At 40.6% G+C, this 19,054-nt stretch overlaps 1 protein-coding gene across 1 annotated transcript in view; it reads right to left on the bottom strand.

Annotated features, from left to right (window-relative positions):
- CNTNAP4 (contactin associated protein family member 4) overlaps nucleotides 1-19,054 on the bottom strand; it is a 283,423-nt gene that overhangs the window by 173,798 nt on the left and 90,571 nt on the right. Inside the window, exon 3 of the mRNA XM_045163204.1 lies at nucleotides 11,946-12,139. Within this exon, the coding sequence (XP_045019139.1) occupies nucleotides 11,946-12,139 (194 nt within the window). The remainder of the gene's footprint in view (nucleotides 1-11,945; nucleotides 12,140-19,054) is intronic.

Genomic DNA, 19,054 nt, shown 5'->3' with positions numbered 1-19,054 from the left:
ACCCTCTGCTCCTGCACACGCATAAGCAGCTCACAGCTGGTGAAAACCAAACAACAGCACACACGGGCACCGTGTGTGTGGTCTCCAGCCTTCGCTGAGCTTCAGTGCTGGGTGGAGATTCTTTTCCTGGTCCACACCATTCTCACTTCTCTTCGTTATCCGTAAACACAGGACCTTTCTGCCCACAAAGAGCCCTTCCACAGGCTGAAGTTCAAACACATTTTTACTTTTTATCTTCTTTTGTAAGATATGTAACGCTTCAAAACCAACTACGATCTGGATCCCCTCGCACTGGAATCACCTCCATGTTCAATCCCTGGACCTCCAAGGGCTCCCTCTCAAGTGCCAACCAAGTGTGAGTCTCTCCACTAACAAGCCCTCTGTCTGCACATCACTCATCCCATCTCTTTACCATCATCCCACTTCTTCTCTACACCACCAAACTACTGGGAATAGTATTTGCCATTTCCTCTTCCCTCGTGGGCTGCCGTCCATGGGGTTGCACAGAGTTGGACACGACTAAAGCGACTTAGCAGCAGCAGCAACAGCTTCCCTCCTTCTTGTCATGGTTCCTCTCCTAAAAATGACTGCATTCAATCTCCTCCTAGCTGAATTGCTGATAACCTCAGATCTATTGTTAATTTTGTGTGAGGCTTTTTTTTTTTTTAATCACGTAGTATTTTATTTGGAGAAGGCAATGGCAACCCACTCCAGTACTCTTGCCTGGAAAACCCCATGGACGGAGGAAGCCTGGTAGGCTGTAGTCCATGAGGTCGCCAAGAGTTGGACACGACTGAGTGACTTCACTTTCACTTTTCTGCATTGGAGAAGGAAATGGCAACACACTCCAGTGTTCTTGTCTGGAGAATCCCAGGGACGGGGGAGCCTGGTGGGCTGCGGTCTATGGGGTCACACAGAGTCAGATAGGAGTGAAGCGACTTAGCAGCAGTAGCAGTACTTTTATTTATTTATTTTATTTTTTAAAGTATTGGATATTTAATCCTTTACAATTAGGCAGGTATTTCATTTTTGCCTCTAGGTAAAAACACAAAGTTCCAAAGCTGCTGCTGAAGATCTCAGCCCTTCTAGCCCTTATATGGGATTCCCAGGTGCTGCTGCTGCTGCTGCTGTTAAGTCGCGTCAGTCGTGTCTGACTCTGTGCGACCCCAGAGACGGCAGCCCACCAGGCTCCCCCATCCCTGGGATTCTCCAGGCAAGAACACTGGAGTGGGTTGCCATTTCCTTCTCCAATGCATGAAAGTGAAAAGTGAAAGTGAAGTCGCTTAGTCGTGTCCAACTCTCAGCGACCCCATGGACTGCAGCCTACCAGGCTCCTCCACCCATGGGATTTTTCCAGGCAAGAGGACTGGACTGGGGTGCCATTGCCTTCTCCAATTCCCAGGTGGCTCAGTGGTAATGAATCTGCCTACAATGCGAGAGACCTGGCTTCAATCCCTGGGTTGGGAAGGTCCTCCTGGAGGAGGGCATGGCAACCCACTCCAGTGTTCTTGCCTAGAAAATCACTGGATAGAAGAACCTGGTGGGCTACAATCCACAGGGTCACAAAGAATCAGACATGAGTTAGAAACTAAACAAGAACAAAGAACAAAGCCCTTAAGTAGTTGTGAGCTAAGTACTTAAGTGCTGACTATTGAATTCTTTAAAATGGCACCCTTGTTGGCAGATTGAAAATCCACACTAGTCTTCACCTGATTCTTTGCTAAGTTCATAAAGGTGTTTATATAAAAAAAAAAAAAAAAAAACTTTTGCATGAGTATTTATAGGTTTTCTCTTTTTTTGCATTTAATTCTGCAAAAGTCCCTTCCTCCTTCCCCTCACCCCACTTCCTTCCTCCCGCATACAAATTCTTTAAGGCATTTATTATTGCAATTTGCAGGGGTAAAAGCAACTTGTCCAGAGTCACACAGCTGTTAGAGATGGTGCCTGCATCTGAAGGCCTGTGGCCTGGTAACAGAGATGACTTCCTACTGCCATCCACAGCCTGCCCCCTCTTCTTCCTTTTGCGTGCTACAGCTCTGGTATTTTGGTATAGTATTTTCAAGGTACTTTGGTACTTTGAACTGGACCAGATTTGACACTCCAACTATTCAACTCACTCTTGGACCAGACTAGAGAAATAGTACCATGGTTTCCAGAAAGCCATCCTGGGCATGTGTACAGAAACTGAGACCACTGTGTGCTGATGGCATTTGCCTCAGCTGTCCCAGATTATCAGAGCCAATCATGTTTATTCTGTTTTCAATCCAGAGCCTGGGGATGGTGAGTTTCAACGGAGGAGAGGCGGGGAGAGGATGATTCACAGGGACTTTGCCTGGAGTGGAGGCAGGATACAGCCATGTTCTATGGTGTGGTCCAATGTGAAAAGCTGTATAGATTTCCTCGGGGCAAAAGACTCCAGTGCAGAAAAGCCCTATACGATGTTCTAAGCAGAGAGTAAACAGAAATAAATAGAAGGAATATATTTCATGAAAATACATACATACCTGTTCTAATCATACAAATTACAGTTCCTTATTTGTGAAAACGTCTTTTTAAAAACTTGTGCTATAGTTAAGGGTATACGTTATGCAGTTCAGAAAAATTAAACACTCGAAGGCTAAGAATTTAAAAGTACAAACCAAAAAATTTAGAGGAATCATATGGAAATTCAATGTGTGCTCATGTATCCAAAGTGTTTGATTTTATGGAAAAAAAACAGAGGGAGCCATAGAAGAGACCAATTTCTTTCCAATTTAGTTTTTGTATTTATCCGTCATCTCTGACATGCAAATTTTTAAAGAAAGCATAAATAGCACTGTAAGCTTAATTAATTTATGTATTTATTCTAATCTAAGGATCAAAAATCTATATGCCAAAGCGACATATTGGGAACATTTTTTTTTTACCTTTGAATTCCAGAGTATAAAAATGGAACTGCCATTACCATAATAGCTTTGTGGCTCTTAGGACTATTTTCTGCAACTTTTCCACAAACTTGCTAAAATAAATATAAGCTTTTTTTCTCTGAAACTTATATTCCCCACCCACCCCAGCTCATGATGACTCTGACATATTGTAATAAAGCCATTGCTCCCCGAGGATCTCTTTTCACTGCTCCAGCAATTTCTCTCTTCTCTCTCTCTTATTGAAAAAGAACCCTGTTATTAAGTACTTAAAATGTTCAAGGCTCCAAAAGGAAGACAACCTTTCAGTATGAGAGATTAATAATAACAATAAGAAGCACGGAAGGGAAGATAGGAGTTCAAAGCCAAATAAAATTTTCATTTGCAGAATACAAATCAAATATGATTTCTTTTGAACTGCATCTCTCTGATTTATAGACACAGCTCTGCAGAATACTTCCTAGCATTTTTGCTTCGTGTTTTCTTCCTTTCATCCTCATGGCTACTTCTGGACAAATGCCCTAACACTTTCCGAAAGCATGGCTCTTCTAAATCAACCAAAGGATTATTCTTTATGGACATTTCTGAAAGGAGTAAGATGCAGATAATAATATAAAGAGAAAATCTGAGACAATACCAGCTCAGAAGCAGGACTCCTAACAGAAATTGGGAATATGGATGGATAAAGCTGTACGGCTCAAGTCCTGGTTATGACTAGGAGTTCTTCTTTTACATACTTATACAAAATATCAGGTGGATACCCTCATCTCAGTGGGCTTCCCCCATGGCTCAGTGGGTAAAGAATCCGCCTGCTAATGCAGGAGACAAAGGAGATATGAGTTCCATCCCTGGGTGGGGAAGATCCCCTGGAGGAGGAAATGGCAACCCATTCCGGTATACTTGCCTAGAAAATTCCACGGACAGAGGAGTCTGGTGAGCTACAGTCCATAGGGTCGCACAGAGTCGGACATGACTGAGCACTCACACGCACACGCGCACGCTCACCCAGTAAACACACAGGACCCCTGCATTGTAAACCAACAGAAGCATCACCGGATCACTGTATTTTGGGTCTGAGGTAAATAATCACCAAAGTGCTTCCTTTTACCATTATGCTTTTGTTAATATCTATTCTAAACCACATTAGCAAAACAGTACGGTGGTCCTCTCTCCAATCACATTTCCTCTTTCCTTGGAATATCTCCTATATCCTAGGAATTCAGTAGGTACAGTATGCATTTTAGCCAGCAGTGTTTGGGAATTTCTGTCACATGTAAAATCTGGAAGAAAGGAAAATATAGAAGTAGAGTGAAAGAAAATGAAAAATATGTGAATGAGTTTGAAATTCAGCTGATTAAGGTTATACAAACTATGCAAAATTCTCCAGAAAGTCTTCCTGGAAATAACACAATGGCAGATGCCATTGGGAAAAAGACTCTAGAGATGAGTTGGTGACGACTAGAAAAGTCATGGGGCAGGCTGGACTAGAGTAAGTGCCTGAAAGGCCCTACGTTGGGAGGGATGACACAGGCCTCGCAGAACTGAAGAGCATGGCCCAGAAGAGAAGTCTGAAAACACAAGAAACCTTGGGAATGTCCTGAGAGCAGCAACTAAGTGTCTGAGACAGAAGCTGCGGTACATGAAGAAGCTGCCAATGAAACGTGCCAGATCCAGGACGGGATGTGGCCACCCAGTCTGCCAGGCAAGCAGAAACATTTCAATAAAGGAGCAGTGGGCTGTGTTTGCACAACAAATGTGTGCAACAGCCCCATCCTAGAGGCAACAACAGCGTGCATTAATCCACAGATACACCCTTCTACTTGATCCTCTGCAGGGGAGTCCTGGACTCAGCTATAGCATGTCTGATGAGAAACACAGCAATGCTCTCTCTCCCACATAGAAGGCAAAACTATACTCTGTCTTCAGTACGTACTGATAAACAACAAGAGGCTGAGTTCATAATTTATGTTTTTCTCCTGCCTTACAGTAGATTATGTGTAAAAAATGACACTAAACCAATGATTTCATCTACACCATGAATTCCGGTTGAAATACTGTTCTTCCCTAGCTTTCATATTCATCAGTATTGACAGGAGGAAAGAGAGCTAAATTAACATGAACTTAGGCGGTAACTTGGGAGAAGGACATGGCAACCCACTCCAGTATGCTTGCCTGGGAAATCTCAAGGACAGAGGAGTCTGGCGGGCTACAGTCCATGGGGTGGCAAAAGAGTCAGACATGACTCAGGCACTAAGCCACCCTAACAAGGTGGGAACTTACTGTAGACATCTCAATTCCTTCCGTATCAAAGTATTACTGATCAACTTTCTTGATGGAGAAGCCTGCAATTTTACTACTGAAAGGAATGAGGGATTAAATTACTCAGCAAGTACCTGAATTCTCCCTCATTCTGTAGGAAAAAGTTTATAGAGGTGAGACTTCCTTAGGAACAACATAGCTTCTTAGGCCTGTGCTTGTTTCCCTTAGAGCCATGTATCACTGTTCCCTGCTCTATTCTGAGCCACAGGAAGGCTGAGTGATGGAGACTGACAGTCCCAGGTCCTGTGCGAGCAAGCTTCCTGCCAGGCAGAGAGAGTTTGACAGATGAGAGGAAGGGGGAGCCTGGATATTTCTCCCCACTCTTTCAATGCCTCAGGCAGCTTCTCGGTAGTGGCTGAGCCTCTTTCGAGGCTCCTCCTCCCCATGGACAAGCCTTGCTTCCAGAATCTTCCATTGGACAGTCCCTGCCACGGTTCTAGCACTAACTGAACAGTGTCAGCTACAAGCTCTAGAAACACCACCTTCTCATTATCCCTCCACTCCTGAGGAGTTACAGTGTCTGCTTGCTGCTGCTGGGCTCTGAAGGGTGTACCACCTCACACCTGATTTGCTTTGATCAGCTTTTCCACTACCTGTAACCAATTTTCTAGAATGACTTTGCAGTTTCAGATGCCCAGAGTAATTTCTGATTTTCTGACTGAGTACTGACTCACAAACCAATTTAGTATCAGAAATGTGGTGTTTTTCTATTTTATGATCAAAGATTAGATGACATGTTGCACATATAAATGCCATCCAACCATTGTAAAATATAAATATATAAACTACTAAAATAATATTAAAAATAATATATGATGCTACATATTGATAACTCCCATAGGCTTGGTACTATCAATAACTGTTACAAGATAATTTCATATAACAAGTGGGAGATAGCCATTATGTTTGTTTTTTTAAAAAAATCAATAATTGGATTGTTTCCTATCCACTCCTCTCTGTTGCCCTTCATTTCTATCAGTCTCAGATTATCCCCTTTGAAACTTCATATAAATCCAATCTTTACCTGTGCTTTAATAAATTGACATATATTCCATCCATTGTCCCCATCTCTTTCTCCTCAGTCCTTAAGATTTATTCTTCAGTATCAAATGACACTTCAGTTGAAAAATTTCCATTGGTTTTGGAATTCACTGCAGCAATGGCCAGTGTATTTTTACGTCATCTGTTTCTGATGGCCATCCAGTACTCGGCTGCACAGAAGTACTATTAATAAAATCTGCCTAAGTAAGTGACCTGCTGCTGGTGTATTGCTTTCTATTTCAAATAGATATGTCTTCACATTTAATCATCTTCTTTTATGCTCTTTAGTAATATTCTAAATATTATCTTCATAAATCTCATAATTTCTTTTTACTTTTTCCCTTGATATTTATCATTTGGGAGTTCTATTTTAAGTGGAGCATATGTATTCCTTTTATGTTGTCTACCTAGTTGTTTATATGTAGAAAGATAAATTACAGGTTTTAAAAATTAATTTTATTGTTAGGCACAGGGTTTATTGAATTATCTTTTTTAAAAAAAATAAGATGTTCTCTTAGATTTTTAAGGAATATATTGTATCAATGCCAAATCTTTCCTCCTTTCTACCTTTATATATTTTTCTAGCCTCTTCTCTGATTATGTGTGGTAAGTTTGAAAATTAAAAATGTAAAATAGGAAAGACAGGCTCATGCATTAGTTTTTAGAAGACCTAACTGACTGCGTCTTAAGCAGCAATAAAGAAACATTTCAGAAGGACAGAATCGCTTCCCAGAGAGATTTCCAAATGTACCTCCTGGGACTGGGGAATGAGAAGAGTCAGAAGCAGACATCTGCAGCACTGCATCACAGCAAGGATAAGAGGGGAGAAAAGAGGGCGGTGTCTCGTCACTGAACTGTCACGTGGGAGAATGTGAGACACGAGCTGTAAAGTGTTTTTAAAACATGCCATCCTCTGGTTGATGCTTTGAGAATAAACTGGATGTGAGTGTGTGCTCCGAAGGGGGCATTAAATCAAATCTGCTGACCCTAATCACTCTCTTCAAATTACTTTTATTTTGCTTGCTTAGGGACAGGTCAATTGGAAGAATGTGAAGCAACGTTGCCATTTATCTTATTCAATGCATATGTGTTCCCACAGTTTTACAGGGGTTCATATATATTTTTGTATATTACATATTCATGTGAAGTTCCAATTTACGTGAGCCCAGGAAGTTTATGAGAAGGGACTGACATAACGTGTTACAGAATGGGCACGGATGGGACGAGGTGAAATAAACCATGCTGCTTGATTGAGAAGGCGCCCAGCAGACTAATTGTTCTGATTTATGACCAACGTCACATTAAAAACCCCAATGCAGCCACCTCCAACCAGGCACTCCTAGGTTAATCATTTCCAAAAGGGTAGAGAACCCAGTTAAATAGAAATACAAACAGGAGAGTCCCTGGGAATACAGACTAATCATATAGACTTTCAATAAAAAACATCTTTCTGGCACTCAAGCAGAGGCTGTGTTGAAAAGCAGAAGCAGCTTAAAGCACTCTCCAGGCATTTGCCCAAGTTCTGAGCCAAGGATTGCAAGGCATTAAGCTTGATGATTTGACATGTTGACACACAGGGCATCAGTGCTGTTACACTTGATATCACCACACATGTGGTGGGCTTAGAATACTAGAATAACACAGGAGAAAGGTCAACATAGGGAAAGGTCTAGGAAAGCTACACCTCACAAAGCGGGGAGTCCACCAGACTTACCACACACCTCTCACTTGAATTTCTGCCTCATTGGGTTTTCTATTAAATGACCCCAGCCACTTATTTATTTGACTGGAGATAAATACATGTTAAAATCTTTGCAGGTGGTATAGAGTTGACAACTCAATCATTCACAGTGATAATAATGCTGTGACTATATGGTGACAGGAGATACTTTTGTCTAATTGACTATACATGTCATGGGGGGCTCCGTGTCTTTCACTAGCCAAAGCCAAGCCACGACACTCAACACTTTCAATTTAAAAAGTTATATTAACTTCAGAAATATGTTAATATGAAATTATGGTTTTTTGTTTGAAAAATGAGATACAATTGAAATATTGTGCATAATACACTCCAACCCCATGGACTGTAGCCTACCATGCTCCTCTGTCCATGGAACTCTCTGGGCAAGAATACTGGAGTGGGTAGCCATTCTTTTTCTCCAGGGCATCTTCCTGACCCAGGTATCTAATCCAAGTCTCCTGCATTGCAGGCAAATTCTTTACTGTCTGGGCCACCAGGGAAGCCGCATTGTGCATAATAATCATATTTCCTTAAATAATTCATAAAATTAGTACCATCCTGTCCCTTGCCCTTATCGTTTTCAGTATAAAAGAGAGAATTTGGTAACCAAGGTTGTATGAGAGTTAAAGGAAAATGCCTAAGAAACTGTTTAAGCCTTTAGATTGCTTCTTACTTGGGACAATACATTTTTCTAGTTCTTACCAAGAATAACAGTTTCCACTTTTTTTTAAACTGCACTTTTGACCTTATTTTTCTTATGGTATATAAACAATAATTTATAAACATGATATACAAAAATCATTGTGTTTTTTTAGACTTTTGATATTATTTGATACTGTACAAACTTTATTAAATCAAGGTTAAAGACCTCCACGACAGATTTCTTTTCAGTGTTCACAGTAGCGGCTTTGTATACAAATATGCTGTGATGGAACTGCACACTATAATTTATTGTAAAAATCTTGGTAATGTGTACATAAGCTTTTGTTTCCTCTTGTTATTGCACTTAGTTTATGATAAATTTTTCACTGGTATCTGTGGATCTAAATCACTACATAAATCTGATAATTAAAATATACATTGTTAAAAAAAAAAGAGAGAGAGAATTTGTATAATTCAGCTGTAAAGTTCCTGCACATGTTAATTGCTTAAAATAATTTCTAAGATGCTAGTTTTATGAAATTCCAGAAACTGTTCTTAGATGAGCGAAAATTATACTTCACACTTCCTTTTCCAATCGTTTACAATAAACTGGCTGAAAAGTCTTTTGACCGTGGATGTTGAGAAATTTTGTTTTGTCTTCGAGAGGAACAATTACAGCAGTTTGCATTCTCTATTTTTTTCAAAATATTTATATGCCATCTAGAAAGATTACTTTGTATAAACTATATTTGTGGGCACTGGACTATAAATTTTATCCAAAAATTAATTTTTTAAAAATATGTCTCTCTCAAATTTACAGTTCTATCAAGTATATTCTTTAGAAAACAAATGAAGTATTTTGCCTTTCTTTTTTAAAGATTATTTGTAAGAAGCAGCAGGGCATTTGATGAATTCTTTCAGGTGTACAGAAGTCAATACATTGAAGGAAAATGAGGAATCCCCACGGCAGCATTTCTATCCATGTTGATGGGTTTTATTTTATGTGTTTCTAAACTTGTAACAACTGCCTTTTCTTCCTCTTTCCATCACATTCTCCTATAATGCTTTATGGGTTCCCTAACTCTCTTTCACAGATTTATTTGTATCATCTGGAGCAGACTGTGAAGCGCTTAAAAAAATTGTCATGTTTTGTATAATCTGGATACATTACCCATAATGGGCAAAAAAAAAAAAAAAAAAATTACAAAATACAGATGTGCTAAATGTGACAAAGAGTCAAATTCCTTACTACGAACATCAATTAAAAATTGGTCTTTAGCTAAACAAAAAACCCCACATTAAAGTGATCTGTGCCAGATCATTTTAAACAACCTGGAACCAGGTTACAATTCACCGTGTTTCATTTTGCCTGCGTTGCTATTGTCGAGTCACAGAGAGGGGCTTCCCTCAGGGAGGGACCTGAGTAATTACGGGGTAAAGAGAGAACTATGAGCCTACCTGGGATGGACAGACAGCATGAGTGTGTGTGTGTGTGTGCGCGCGCGCACGTGTGTTTATACATATATTGACGATGTTTGAAGATTTGAAGCTGTTTTACCTACACCATAACCTTATCTATTTTATGTGTGGTCATGGCATCAGCGGCAAGTCTCAGTTTTGATCTTGACGTTCAGTTATCCATCTGCTTTCTTTACTATATCCAAAATTATAGTCCAGTCCTTCCCAAATCTGTTAGTCCATTCTGACCGTAGTCAGAGTCTAAAAACGATATTACCAAGCCAAGTAACTGTGATAGATACCATCTGTCTTTACATTGATTGGTTTGGATTAGTTAAGGATATCATTCATGTCACTAATGCACCCTGACCATCTCACTTTTTACAAGGTAAGTGAAAAAGACGAACAGTACTGTCCAGGTTTAGCTTTCCTCAAGCTTGATTCATGAAAACAATTAATTTTCATGGTTAATCTTTCTCTCTAAAAAATGTCAAAATACACATCTTACTTAATACAGCTAAATATTAGCCACTACTTATCTAGTTTAAAATCCAAAGCTTATTTAGAAGAAAAGAGTAAAAGATAATCCAAACACCTAGTTAAAAAAATACCTCATTAGGCTTTCACAGCTATTGGTTCATAATTACTGTTTAATTTATCCCCAGTTTGAATGGTTTTCATGGGATTAATTCAACTGTAATATCCAATTTTTCTTGCTCTTATACATAACTCCAACTTGCTTTGGATATTAAGGCAGCTTTTCTGAAAATGCTTACAGAAAACTTCCAGCCTAACAGTTGTTCTCTCTAGAGAAAGAGCAGGGCTACATTTTCTCAATTCAACTTACGTCAATAAACATGCATTGAATGGCCACCAAGGGCTTCAGAGATACAAAGGTGAATAATCACAGTCCCTGTCTTCAGCGAGTTTACAATGTATCACGGAGTTCTAGGAAGTTTCAAAAGAGAGGCCGTTGACTGATCAAAGAAAATTATCATTATGTGCCCAAACAGGCCTCCAAATTATCTGTGTGCTAAGAACAACGCTTCATTAAGTTACTCATTTTCTCTGGTTCCAGCAGCTCAGTCAGAGGAAAATTAAAAAAAAAAAAAAAAGTTCTTTGCAGTATGTTGTCCCTGGCCCACATAAAATCCAAACCAATACTTTTCTACACTAAAAGAGAAGTCCTTTCTTCACCAGCAAGCAAACTTTCTTCAGCTTCCTTCTCCCACTGGGTTTCATGTATACTCGGTCAACTACAAATACCACTCACTCTGTTACAAACTGCCTCCTGGCCAGTCTCCCTTGTAACAGCTGTGCCCTGTCCACAAAACACAGCATTTTAACACGTGAAAAGACTACAGAAAGGTTTATATATAAATCATATATGTGTGTATAAGACATATATAAATATTCTAAATATTATATATAAAAACCTCTATAGACTAGAGAGACATTAATTCATATTTCTCAGAGTCATCAGAACAACAAAAAAAATTCTTTTTGCCACCCTTAAATAAAGGCAATGCAAAACTGCTATGTTACTAAACAAAAAATGTTTTATACAGGCTTGGTTTCTTCCTTTAATCTTCACACTATTTAGAGCACTAATGAGATTTTTTTTTCTTCAATTTCTGAGGACTCTGTGAAATAAGTTTACTTTTAGTATTTTCTTAAATTAAATCATAAAATGTATTGGAGAATGAGTATTAATACATTGGAAAATGTTTTCTAAGTAAGTCCAAAGATTCTGATTCTAAACAAAGTTTAAGAGATTCTTAAACTGTCTGTAGGAATGACCTCTCCTCTGAGAGGCCATGTATTCTGTTAAAGAAACATACCCAGATACTGTCCTCCTGGCGATACTGCTTCCAGTTCCTGCCGCTGTCGCTGAACATCAGGAGGTAGCTGGTCACCCAATTGGAGCTCCCATACCCGCCTTGGGTGGCCACGGCAGTGATCTCCATCCTCTCTCCAAGGTCAATCTGCAACCACTGGTATTTATTTGACACAAGTGGAGACCAGCCACCAGCTCCTTTTGTGAAAAGAGAAAAAAGAGAAATGAGCAAAGAATTCATTAGACATCTGTTAATGAACTAGCAATGCCAGTAAGACTATTCCTCTATGAAACTTCAGAAAGTCAAATTTCCAAAATACAAAACTTTCCATAATGGTAAAAAAAAATACAGAGAAACAAGAATGTAATGTAAATGGATGGCACCTATATTAATTATGTTGATTTCTAGGTGTTACACCATCTAACACTGGGAGAGCAAATTCAGTGAGGTTAAACTCACTGTATGTTTAAAGTCCTTAATTTGAGAGGCAGACAGCCATGTCAGCACATGGAACTAGTATGTTCAGTGCCCACACACGGCTGAGTAATGATCTGCCTTCAGACTGTGATTTACCTTCAAACTACATGGAACTTGGAAATGCGGTACTTGGATGCAATCTCAAAAATGAAAGAATGATCTCTGTTCATTTCCAAGGCAAACCATTTAATATTACGGTAATCCAAGTCTATGCCCTGACCAGGAACGCTAAAGACGCTGCAGTTGAACAGTTCTATGAAGACCTACAAGACCTTCTAGAACTAACACCCAAAAAAGATGTCCTTTTCATTATAGAGGCCTGGAATGCAAAAGTAGGAAGTCAAGAAACACCTAGAGTAACCGGTAAATTTGGCCTTGGAGTACCGAATGAAGCAGGACAAAAGCTAATACAGTTCTGCCAAGAGAACGCACTGGTCACAGCAAACACCCTCTTCCAACAACACAAGAGAAAACTCTACACATGGACATCACCAGATGGTCAACACCAAAATCAGATTGATTATATTCTTTGCAACCAAAGATGAGAAGCTCTATACAGTCAGCAAAAACAAGACCAGGAGCTTACTATGGCTTAGATCATGAACTTCTTATTGCCAAATTCAGACTGAAATTGAAGAAGTGGGGAAAACCACTAGACCATTCAGGTGTGACCTAAATCAAATCCCTTATGACTATACAGTGAAAGTGAGAAATAGATTTAAGGAACTAGATCTGATAGACAGAGTGCCTGATGAACTATGGACGGAGGTTCGTGACACGGTACAGGAGACAGGGATCAAGACCATCCCCATGGAAAAGAAATGCAAAAAAGCAAAATGGCTGTCTGAGGAGGCCTTACAAATAGCTGTGAAAAGAAGAGAAGAGAAAAGCAATGGAGAAAAGGAAAGATATACCCATTTGAATGCAGAGTTCCAAAGAATAGCAAGGAGAGATAAGAAAGCCTTCCTCAGCAATCAATGCAAAGAAATAGAGGAAAACAACAGAATGGGAAAGACTAGAGATCTCTTCAAGAAAATTAGAGGAGGCGGTCCTAAGATGGCGGAGGAATAGGACGGGGAGACCACTTTCTCCCCCACAAATTCATCAAAAGAACATTTAAACGCTGAGTAAAATCCACAAAACAACTTCTGAATGCCGGCAGAGGACATCAGGCACCCAGAAAAGCAGCCCATTCTCTTTGAAAGGAGGTAGGAAAAATATAAAAGACAAAAAAAGAGACAAAAGAGGTAGGGACAGAGCTCCATCCCGGGAAGGGAGTCTTAAAAAGAGAGAAGTTTCCAAACACCAGGAAACACTCTCACTGCCGAGTCTGTGCCGAGCCTTGGAAGCACAGAGGGCAACATAATAAGGAGGAAAAATAAGTAAATAATTAAAACCCACAGATTAGGAGCCCAATGATAACTCCCCCAGCGGAGAAGCAGCGCAGACGCCTGCGCCTGCCACTAGCAAGTGGGGGCTGGGCAGGGAGGCGCAGGCTGCATTGCTTAGAGTAAGGATCGGGCGGAATTCCCCCGAGGGAAATCAGAGCGAATTAATTTGGGCTAGCAAACCAGACTGTGAGATAGCTACCACGAGAAAAGCCCTAAGACACCGCCAGGCCCGCGCACAGAACAAAGGGCGGAACAGAACTACCCGGCTGCAGACCATCCTCCTCTGGTGACAGGCAGCCAAAGCCGGAAGAGGGCAATCGCAGCCCCAGAGAGACATTATCTACCAGACTGCAAGCAGGCTTCCTTGCTTAATAGACTTCTTGGGGTTCTGGACAGTCATCCACCTGAGAAGGTGCGCCGGTTGTACACCCAGAAAACCGAGGAGCAGGGTTGGGAGAGGCGGTAAGTCACAGTGACCGCGCTCACCAAACACCTCATCACCTGAGCTGCTCGGAGCTGGGAAGGGCACTAAACGCAAGCCCAACGGAGTCTGCGCCTCTGAGGACTACCCGACTGCCTGAACCTAAGTGGCTTGGACCTAGGAGGTGCATGCAGCCCAGGGCCGGCCTCGGACCGTTCTGGTGGAGCAACCTAGAGCCTGAGCTGTGTGGGCAGGGAGGATGCACGCGCCGTGAGGGGGGCAGGCCCAGTGTGGCTGAGACACTGCGAGCACACGCCAGTGTTATTTGTCTGCAGCGTCCCTTCCTCCCCACAGCACCACTGAACAAGTGAGCCTAAAAAAGTGACCACCACCGCCCTCTTGTGTCAGGGCGGAAATCAGACACTGAAGAGACCAGCAAACAGAAGCTAAAACCGAGGGAACCGCCTTGGAAGTGACAGGTGCAATAGATTAAAACCCTGTAGTTAGTACTGACTACATAGGAAGAGGCCTATAAATCTTGAGAAATATAAGCCAGACCAAGAAACTATCCGAAAATGAACTGACCCCACACTGCCCACAACATCAGAGAAAGTCCTAGATAAATTTTTACTATTTTTATGATCATTCTTTCCTTTTTCTTTTCTTTGCTTCTTATTTTTTCTTTTCTTTTTTCTTTTTTAACTTTTTTTAATTTTTAAGTCCTCTATAAAACATCTATTTCTGCTTTATTGACTATGCCAAAGCCTTTGACTGTGTGGATCACAATAAACTGTGGAAATTTCTGAAAGAGATGGGAATACCAGAACACCTCATCTGCCTCTTGAGAAATTTCTATGAAGGTCAGGAAGCAACAGTTAGAACTGGACATGGAACAACAGACTGGTTCCAAATAGGAAAAGGAGTCCGTCAAGGCTGTATATTGTCACCCTGCTTATTTAACTTCTATGCAGAGTACATCATGAGAAATGCTGGGCTGGATGAAGCACAAGCTGGAATCAAGATTGCCAGGAGAAATATCAATAACCTCAAAGATGCAGATGACACCACCCTTATGGCAGAAAGTGAAGAATAATTAAAGGGCCTCTTGATGAAAGTGAAAGTGGAGAGTGAAAAAGTTGGCTTACAGCTCAACATTCAGAAAATGAATATCATGGCATCCGGTCCCACCACTTCATGGGAAATAGATGGGGAAACAGTGGAAACGGTGTCAGACTTTATTTTTCTGGGCTCCAAAATCACTACAGATGGTGACTGCAGCCATGAAATTAAAAGACGCTTACTCCTTGGAAGGAAAGTTATGACCAACCTAGGCAGCAGATTCAAAAGCAGAGACATTACTTTGCCAACAAAGGTCCGTCTAGTCAAGGCTATGGTTTTTCCTGTGGTCATGTATGGATGTGAGAGTTGGACTGTGAAGAAGGCTGAGCGCCAAAGAATTGATGCTTTTGAACTGTGGTGTTGGAGAAGACTCTTGAGAGTCCCTTGGACTGCAAGGAGATCCAACCAGTCCATTCTGAAGGAGATCAGCCCTGGGATTTCTTTGGAAGGAATGATGATAAAGCTGAAACTCCAGTACTTTGGCCACCTCATGCGAAGAGTTGACTCATTGGAAAAGACTCTGATGCTGGGAGGGATTGGGGGCAGGAGGAGAAGGGGACGACAGAGGATGAGGTGGCTGGATGGCATCACTGACTCGATGGACATGAGTCTCAGTGAACTCCGGGAGTTGGTGATGGACAGGGAGGCCTGGCGTGCTGCGATTCATGGGGTCGCAAAGAGGCGGACACGACTGAGCGACTGATCTGATCTGATCTGATTACTCCCTTAATTTTCATTTCTATAACCTACTATTACTTTGCAAAAAAAAAAAGACTTTTTTAAAGCAAACTTCATTTATATATATTTTAATAACTTTTGTGACTTTGTGTTTTTTTTCTTCTTTTCTTTAATATCGTATTTTTGAAAATCCAACCTCTAGAATTTTAATCTTTGCTTTTTGGTATTTGTTATCAATTTTGTACCTTTAAGAACCCACTCTTCAGTACCTATTTTTATCTGGGAGCGAGATTACTGGCTTGACTGCTCTCTCCCCCTTTGGACTCTCCTTTCTCTCCACTAGGTCACCTCTGTCTTCTCCCTCCCCCTTCTCTTCTCTACCCAACTCTCTGAATCTCTTTGTATTCCAGATGGTAGAGCTCACTTAGGGAACTGATTACTGACTGGATCTGTCTCTCTCCTTTTCATTCCCCCCTTTTATCCTCCTGGCCAACCTCTGTCTCCTTCCTCCCTCTTCTCTTCTCTATATAACTCCATGAACATCTCTGAGCAGTCCAGACCTTGGAGCGCACATAAGGAAGTGACTACTGGCTAGCTTGCTCTCTCCTCTTTTGATTCCACCTCATATCATGCGGGTCACCTCTAACTCCCTCCTCCCTCTTCTCTTCTCCATGTAACTCTGTGAACCTCTCTGGGTGTCCCTCACTGTGGAGAAACTTTTCATCTTTAACCTAGATGTTTTATCAACAGTGCTGTATAGAAGGAGAAGTCTTGAGACTACTGTAAAAATAAGACTGAAAACCAGAAGCAGGAGGCTTAAGTGCAAATCCTGAGAACATCATAGAACACCTGACACCAGGGAACATAAAGCGATAGGAGTTCATCAAACGCCTCCATACCTACACTGAAACCAAGCACCACCCAAGGCCAACAAGTTCCAGAGCAAAACATACCATGCAGATTCTCCAGCACACAGGAACACAGCCCTGAGCTTCAATATACAGACTGCTCAAAGTTACTCCAAATCCATTGACATCTCATAACTCGTTACTAGACACTTCACTGCACACTCCAGAGAGAAGAAATCCAGCTCCACCCACCAGAACACCGACACAAGCTTCCCTAACCAAGAAACCTTCACAAGCCACCGATACAACCCCACCCACAGCGAGGAAACGCCATAATAAAGAGAACTCCACAAACTGCCAGAATACAGAAAGGACACCCCAAACTCAGCAATATAAACAAGATGAAGAGACAGACAGAGGAATACCCAGCAGGTAAAGGAACAGGATAAATGCCCACCAAACCAAACAAAAGAGGAAGAGATAGGGAATCTACCTGATAAAGAATTCCAAATAATGATAGTGAAAATGATCCAAAATCTTGAAATAAAAATGAAATCACAGATAAATAGCCTGGAGGCAAGGATTGAGAAAATGCAAGAAAGGTTTAACAAGGACCTAGAAGAAATAAAAAAGAATCAATATATAATTAATAATGCAATAAATGAGATAAAAAACACTCTGGAGGCAACAAATAGTAGAATAATGGAGGCAGAAGATAGGATTAGTGAAATAGAAGATAGAATGGTAGAAATAAATGAATCAGAGAGGATAAAAGAAAAACGAATTAAAAGAAATGAGGACAATCTCAGAGACCTCCAGGACAGTATTAAATGCCACAACATTCGAATCTTAGGAGTCCCAGAAGAAGACAAAAAGAAAGACCATGAGAAAATACTTGAGGAGCTAATAGTTGAAAACTTTCCTAAAATGGGGAAGGAAATAATCACCCAAGTCCAAGAAACCCAGAGAGCCCCAAACAGGATAAACCCAGGGTGAAACACCCCAAAACACATATTAATCAAATTAACAAAGATCAAACACAAAGAACAAATATTAAAAGCAGCAAGTGAAAAACAACAAATAACACACAAGGGGATTCCCATAAGGCTAACAGCTGATCTTTCGATAGAAACTCTTCAGGGCCAGGAGGGAATGGCAGGACATACTTAAAGTGATGAAAGAAAATAACCTACAGCCAAGATTACTGGACCCAGCAAGGATCTCATTCAAATATGAAGGAGAAATCAAAAGCTTTACAGACAAGCAAAAGCTGAGAGAATTCAGCACCACCAAACCAGCTCTCCAACAAATGCTAAAGGATATTCTCTAGACAGGAGACACAAAAATGGTGTATAAATTCGAACCCAAAACAATAAAGTAAATGGCAACGGGATCATACTTATCAATAATTACCTTAAACATAAATGGGTTGAATGCCCCAACCAAAAGACAAAGACTGGCTGAATGGATACAAAAACAAGACCCCTATATATGTTGTCTACAAGAGACCCACCTCAAAACAGGGGACACATACAGACTGAAAGTGAAGGGCAGGAAAAAGATATTCCATAAAAATAGAGATCAAAAGAAAGCAGGAGTAGCAATACTCATATCAGATAAAGTAGACTTTAAAACAGGGCTGTAAAAGAGACAAAGAAGGACACTACATAATGATCAAAGGATCAATCCAAGAAGAAGAGATAACAATTTTAAATATATATATACACCCAACATAGGAGCATCGCAATATGTAAGACAAATGCTAACAAGTATGAAAGGGGAAATTAACAATAACACAATAATAGTGGCAGACTTTAATACCCCACTCACACCTATGGATAGATCAACTAAACAGAAAATTAACAAGGAAACACAAACTTTAAATGATACAATAGACCAGTTAGACCCAATTGATATCTATAGGACATTTCACCCCAAAACAATGAATTTCACCTTTTTCTCAAGCACACATGGAACCTTCTCCAGGATAGATCACATCCTCGGCCATAAATCTAGCCTTGGTAAATTAAAAAAAAAATTGAAATCATTCCAAGCATCTTTTCTGACCACAATGCAGTAAGATTAGATCTCAATTACAGGAGAAAAAATGTTAAAAATTCCAACATATGGAGGCTGAACAACACACTGCTTAATAAACAACAAATCACAGAAGAAATC

Source organism: Bubalus bubalis, chromosome 18 (assembly GCF_019923935.1).
Source record: "Bubalus bubalis isolate 160015118507 breed Murrah chromosome 18, NDDB_SH_1, whole genome shotgun sequence".
Lineage (NCBI taxonomy): Eukaryota > Metazoa > Chordata > Mammalia > Artiodactyla > Bovidae > Bubalus > Bubalus bubalis.
The sequence above is the reverse complement of the archived record's forward strand: the minus strand, read 5'-3'. Positions and strand labels throughout refer to the sequence as shown.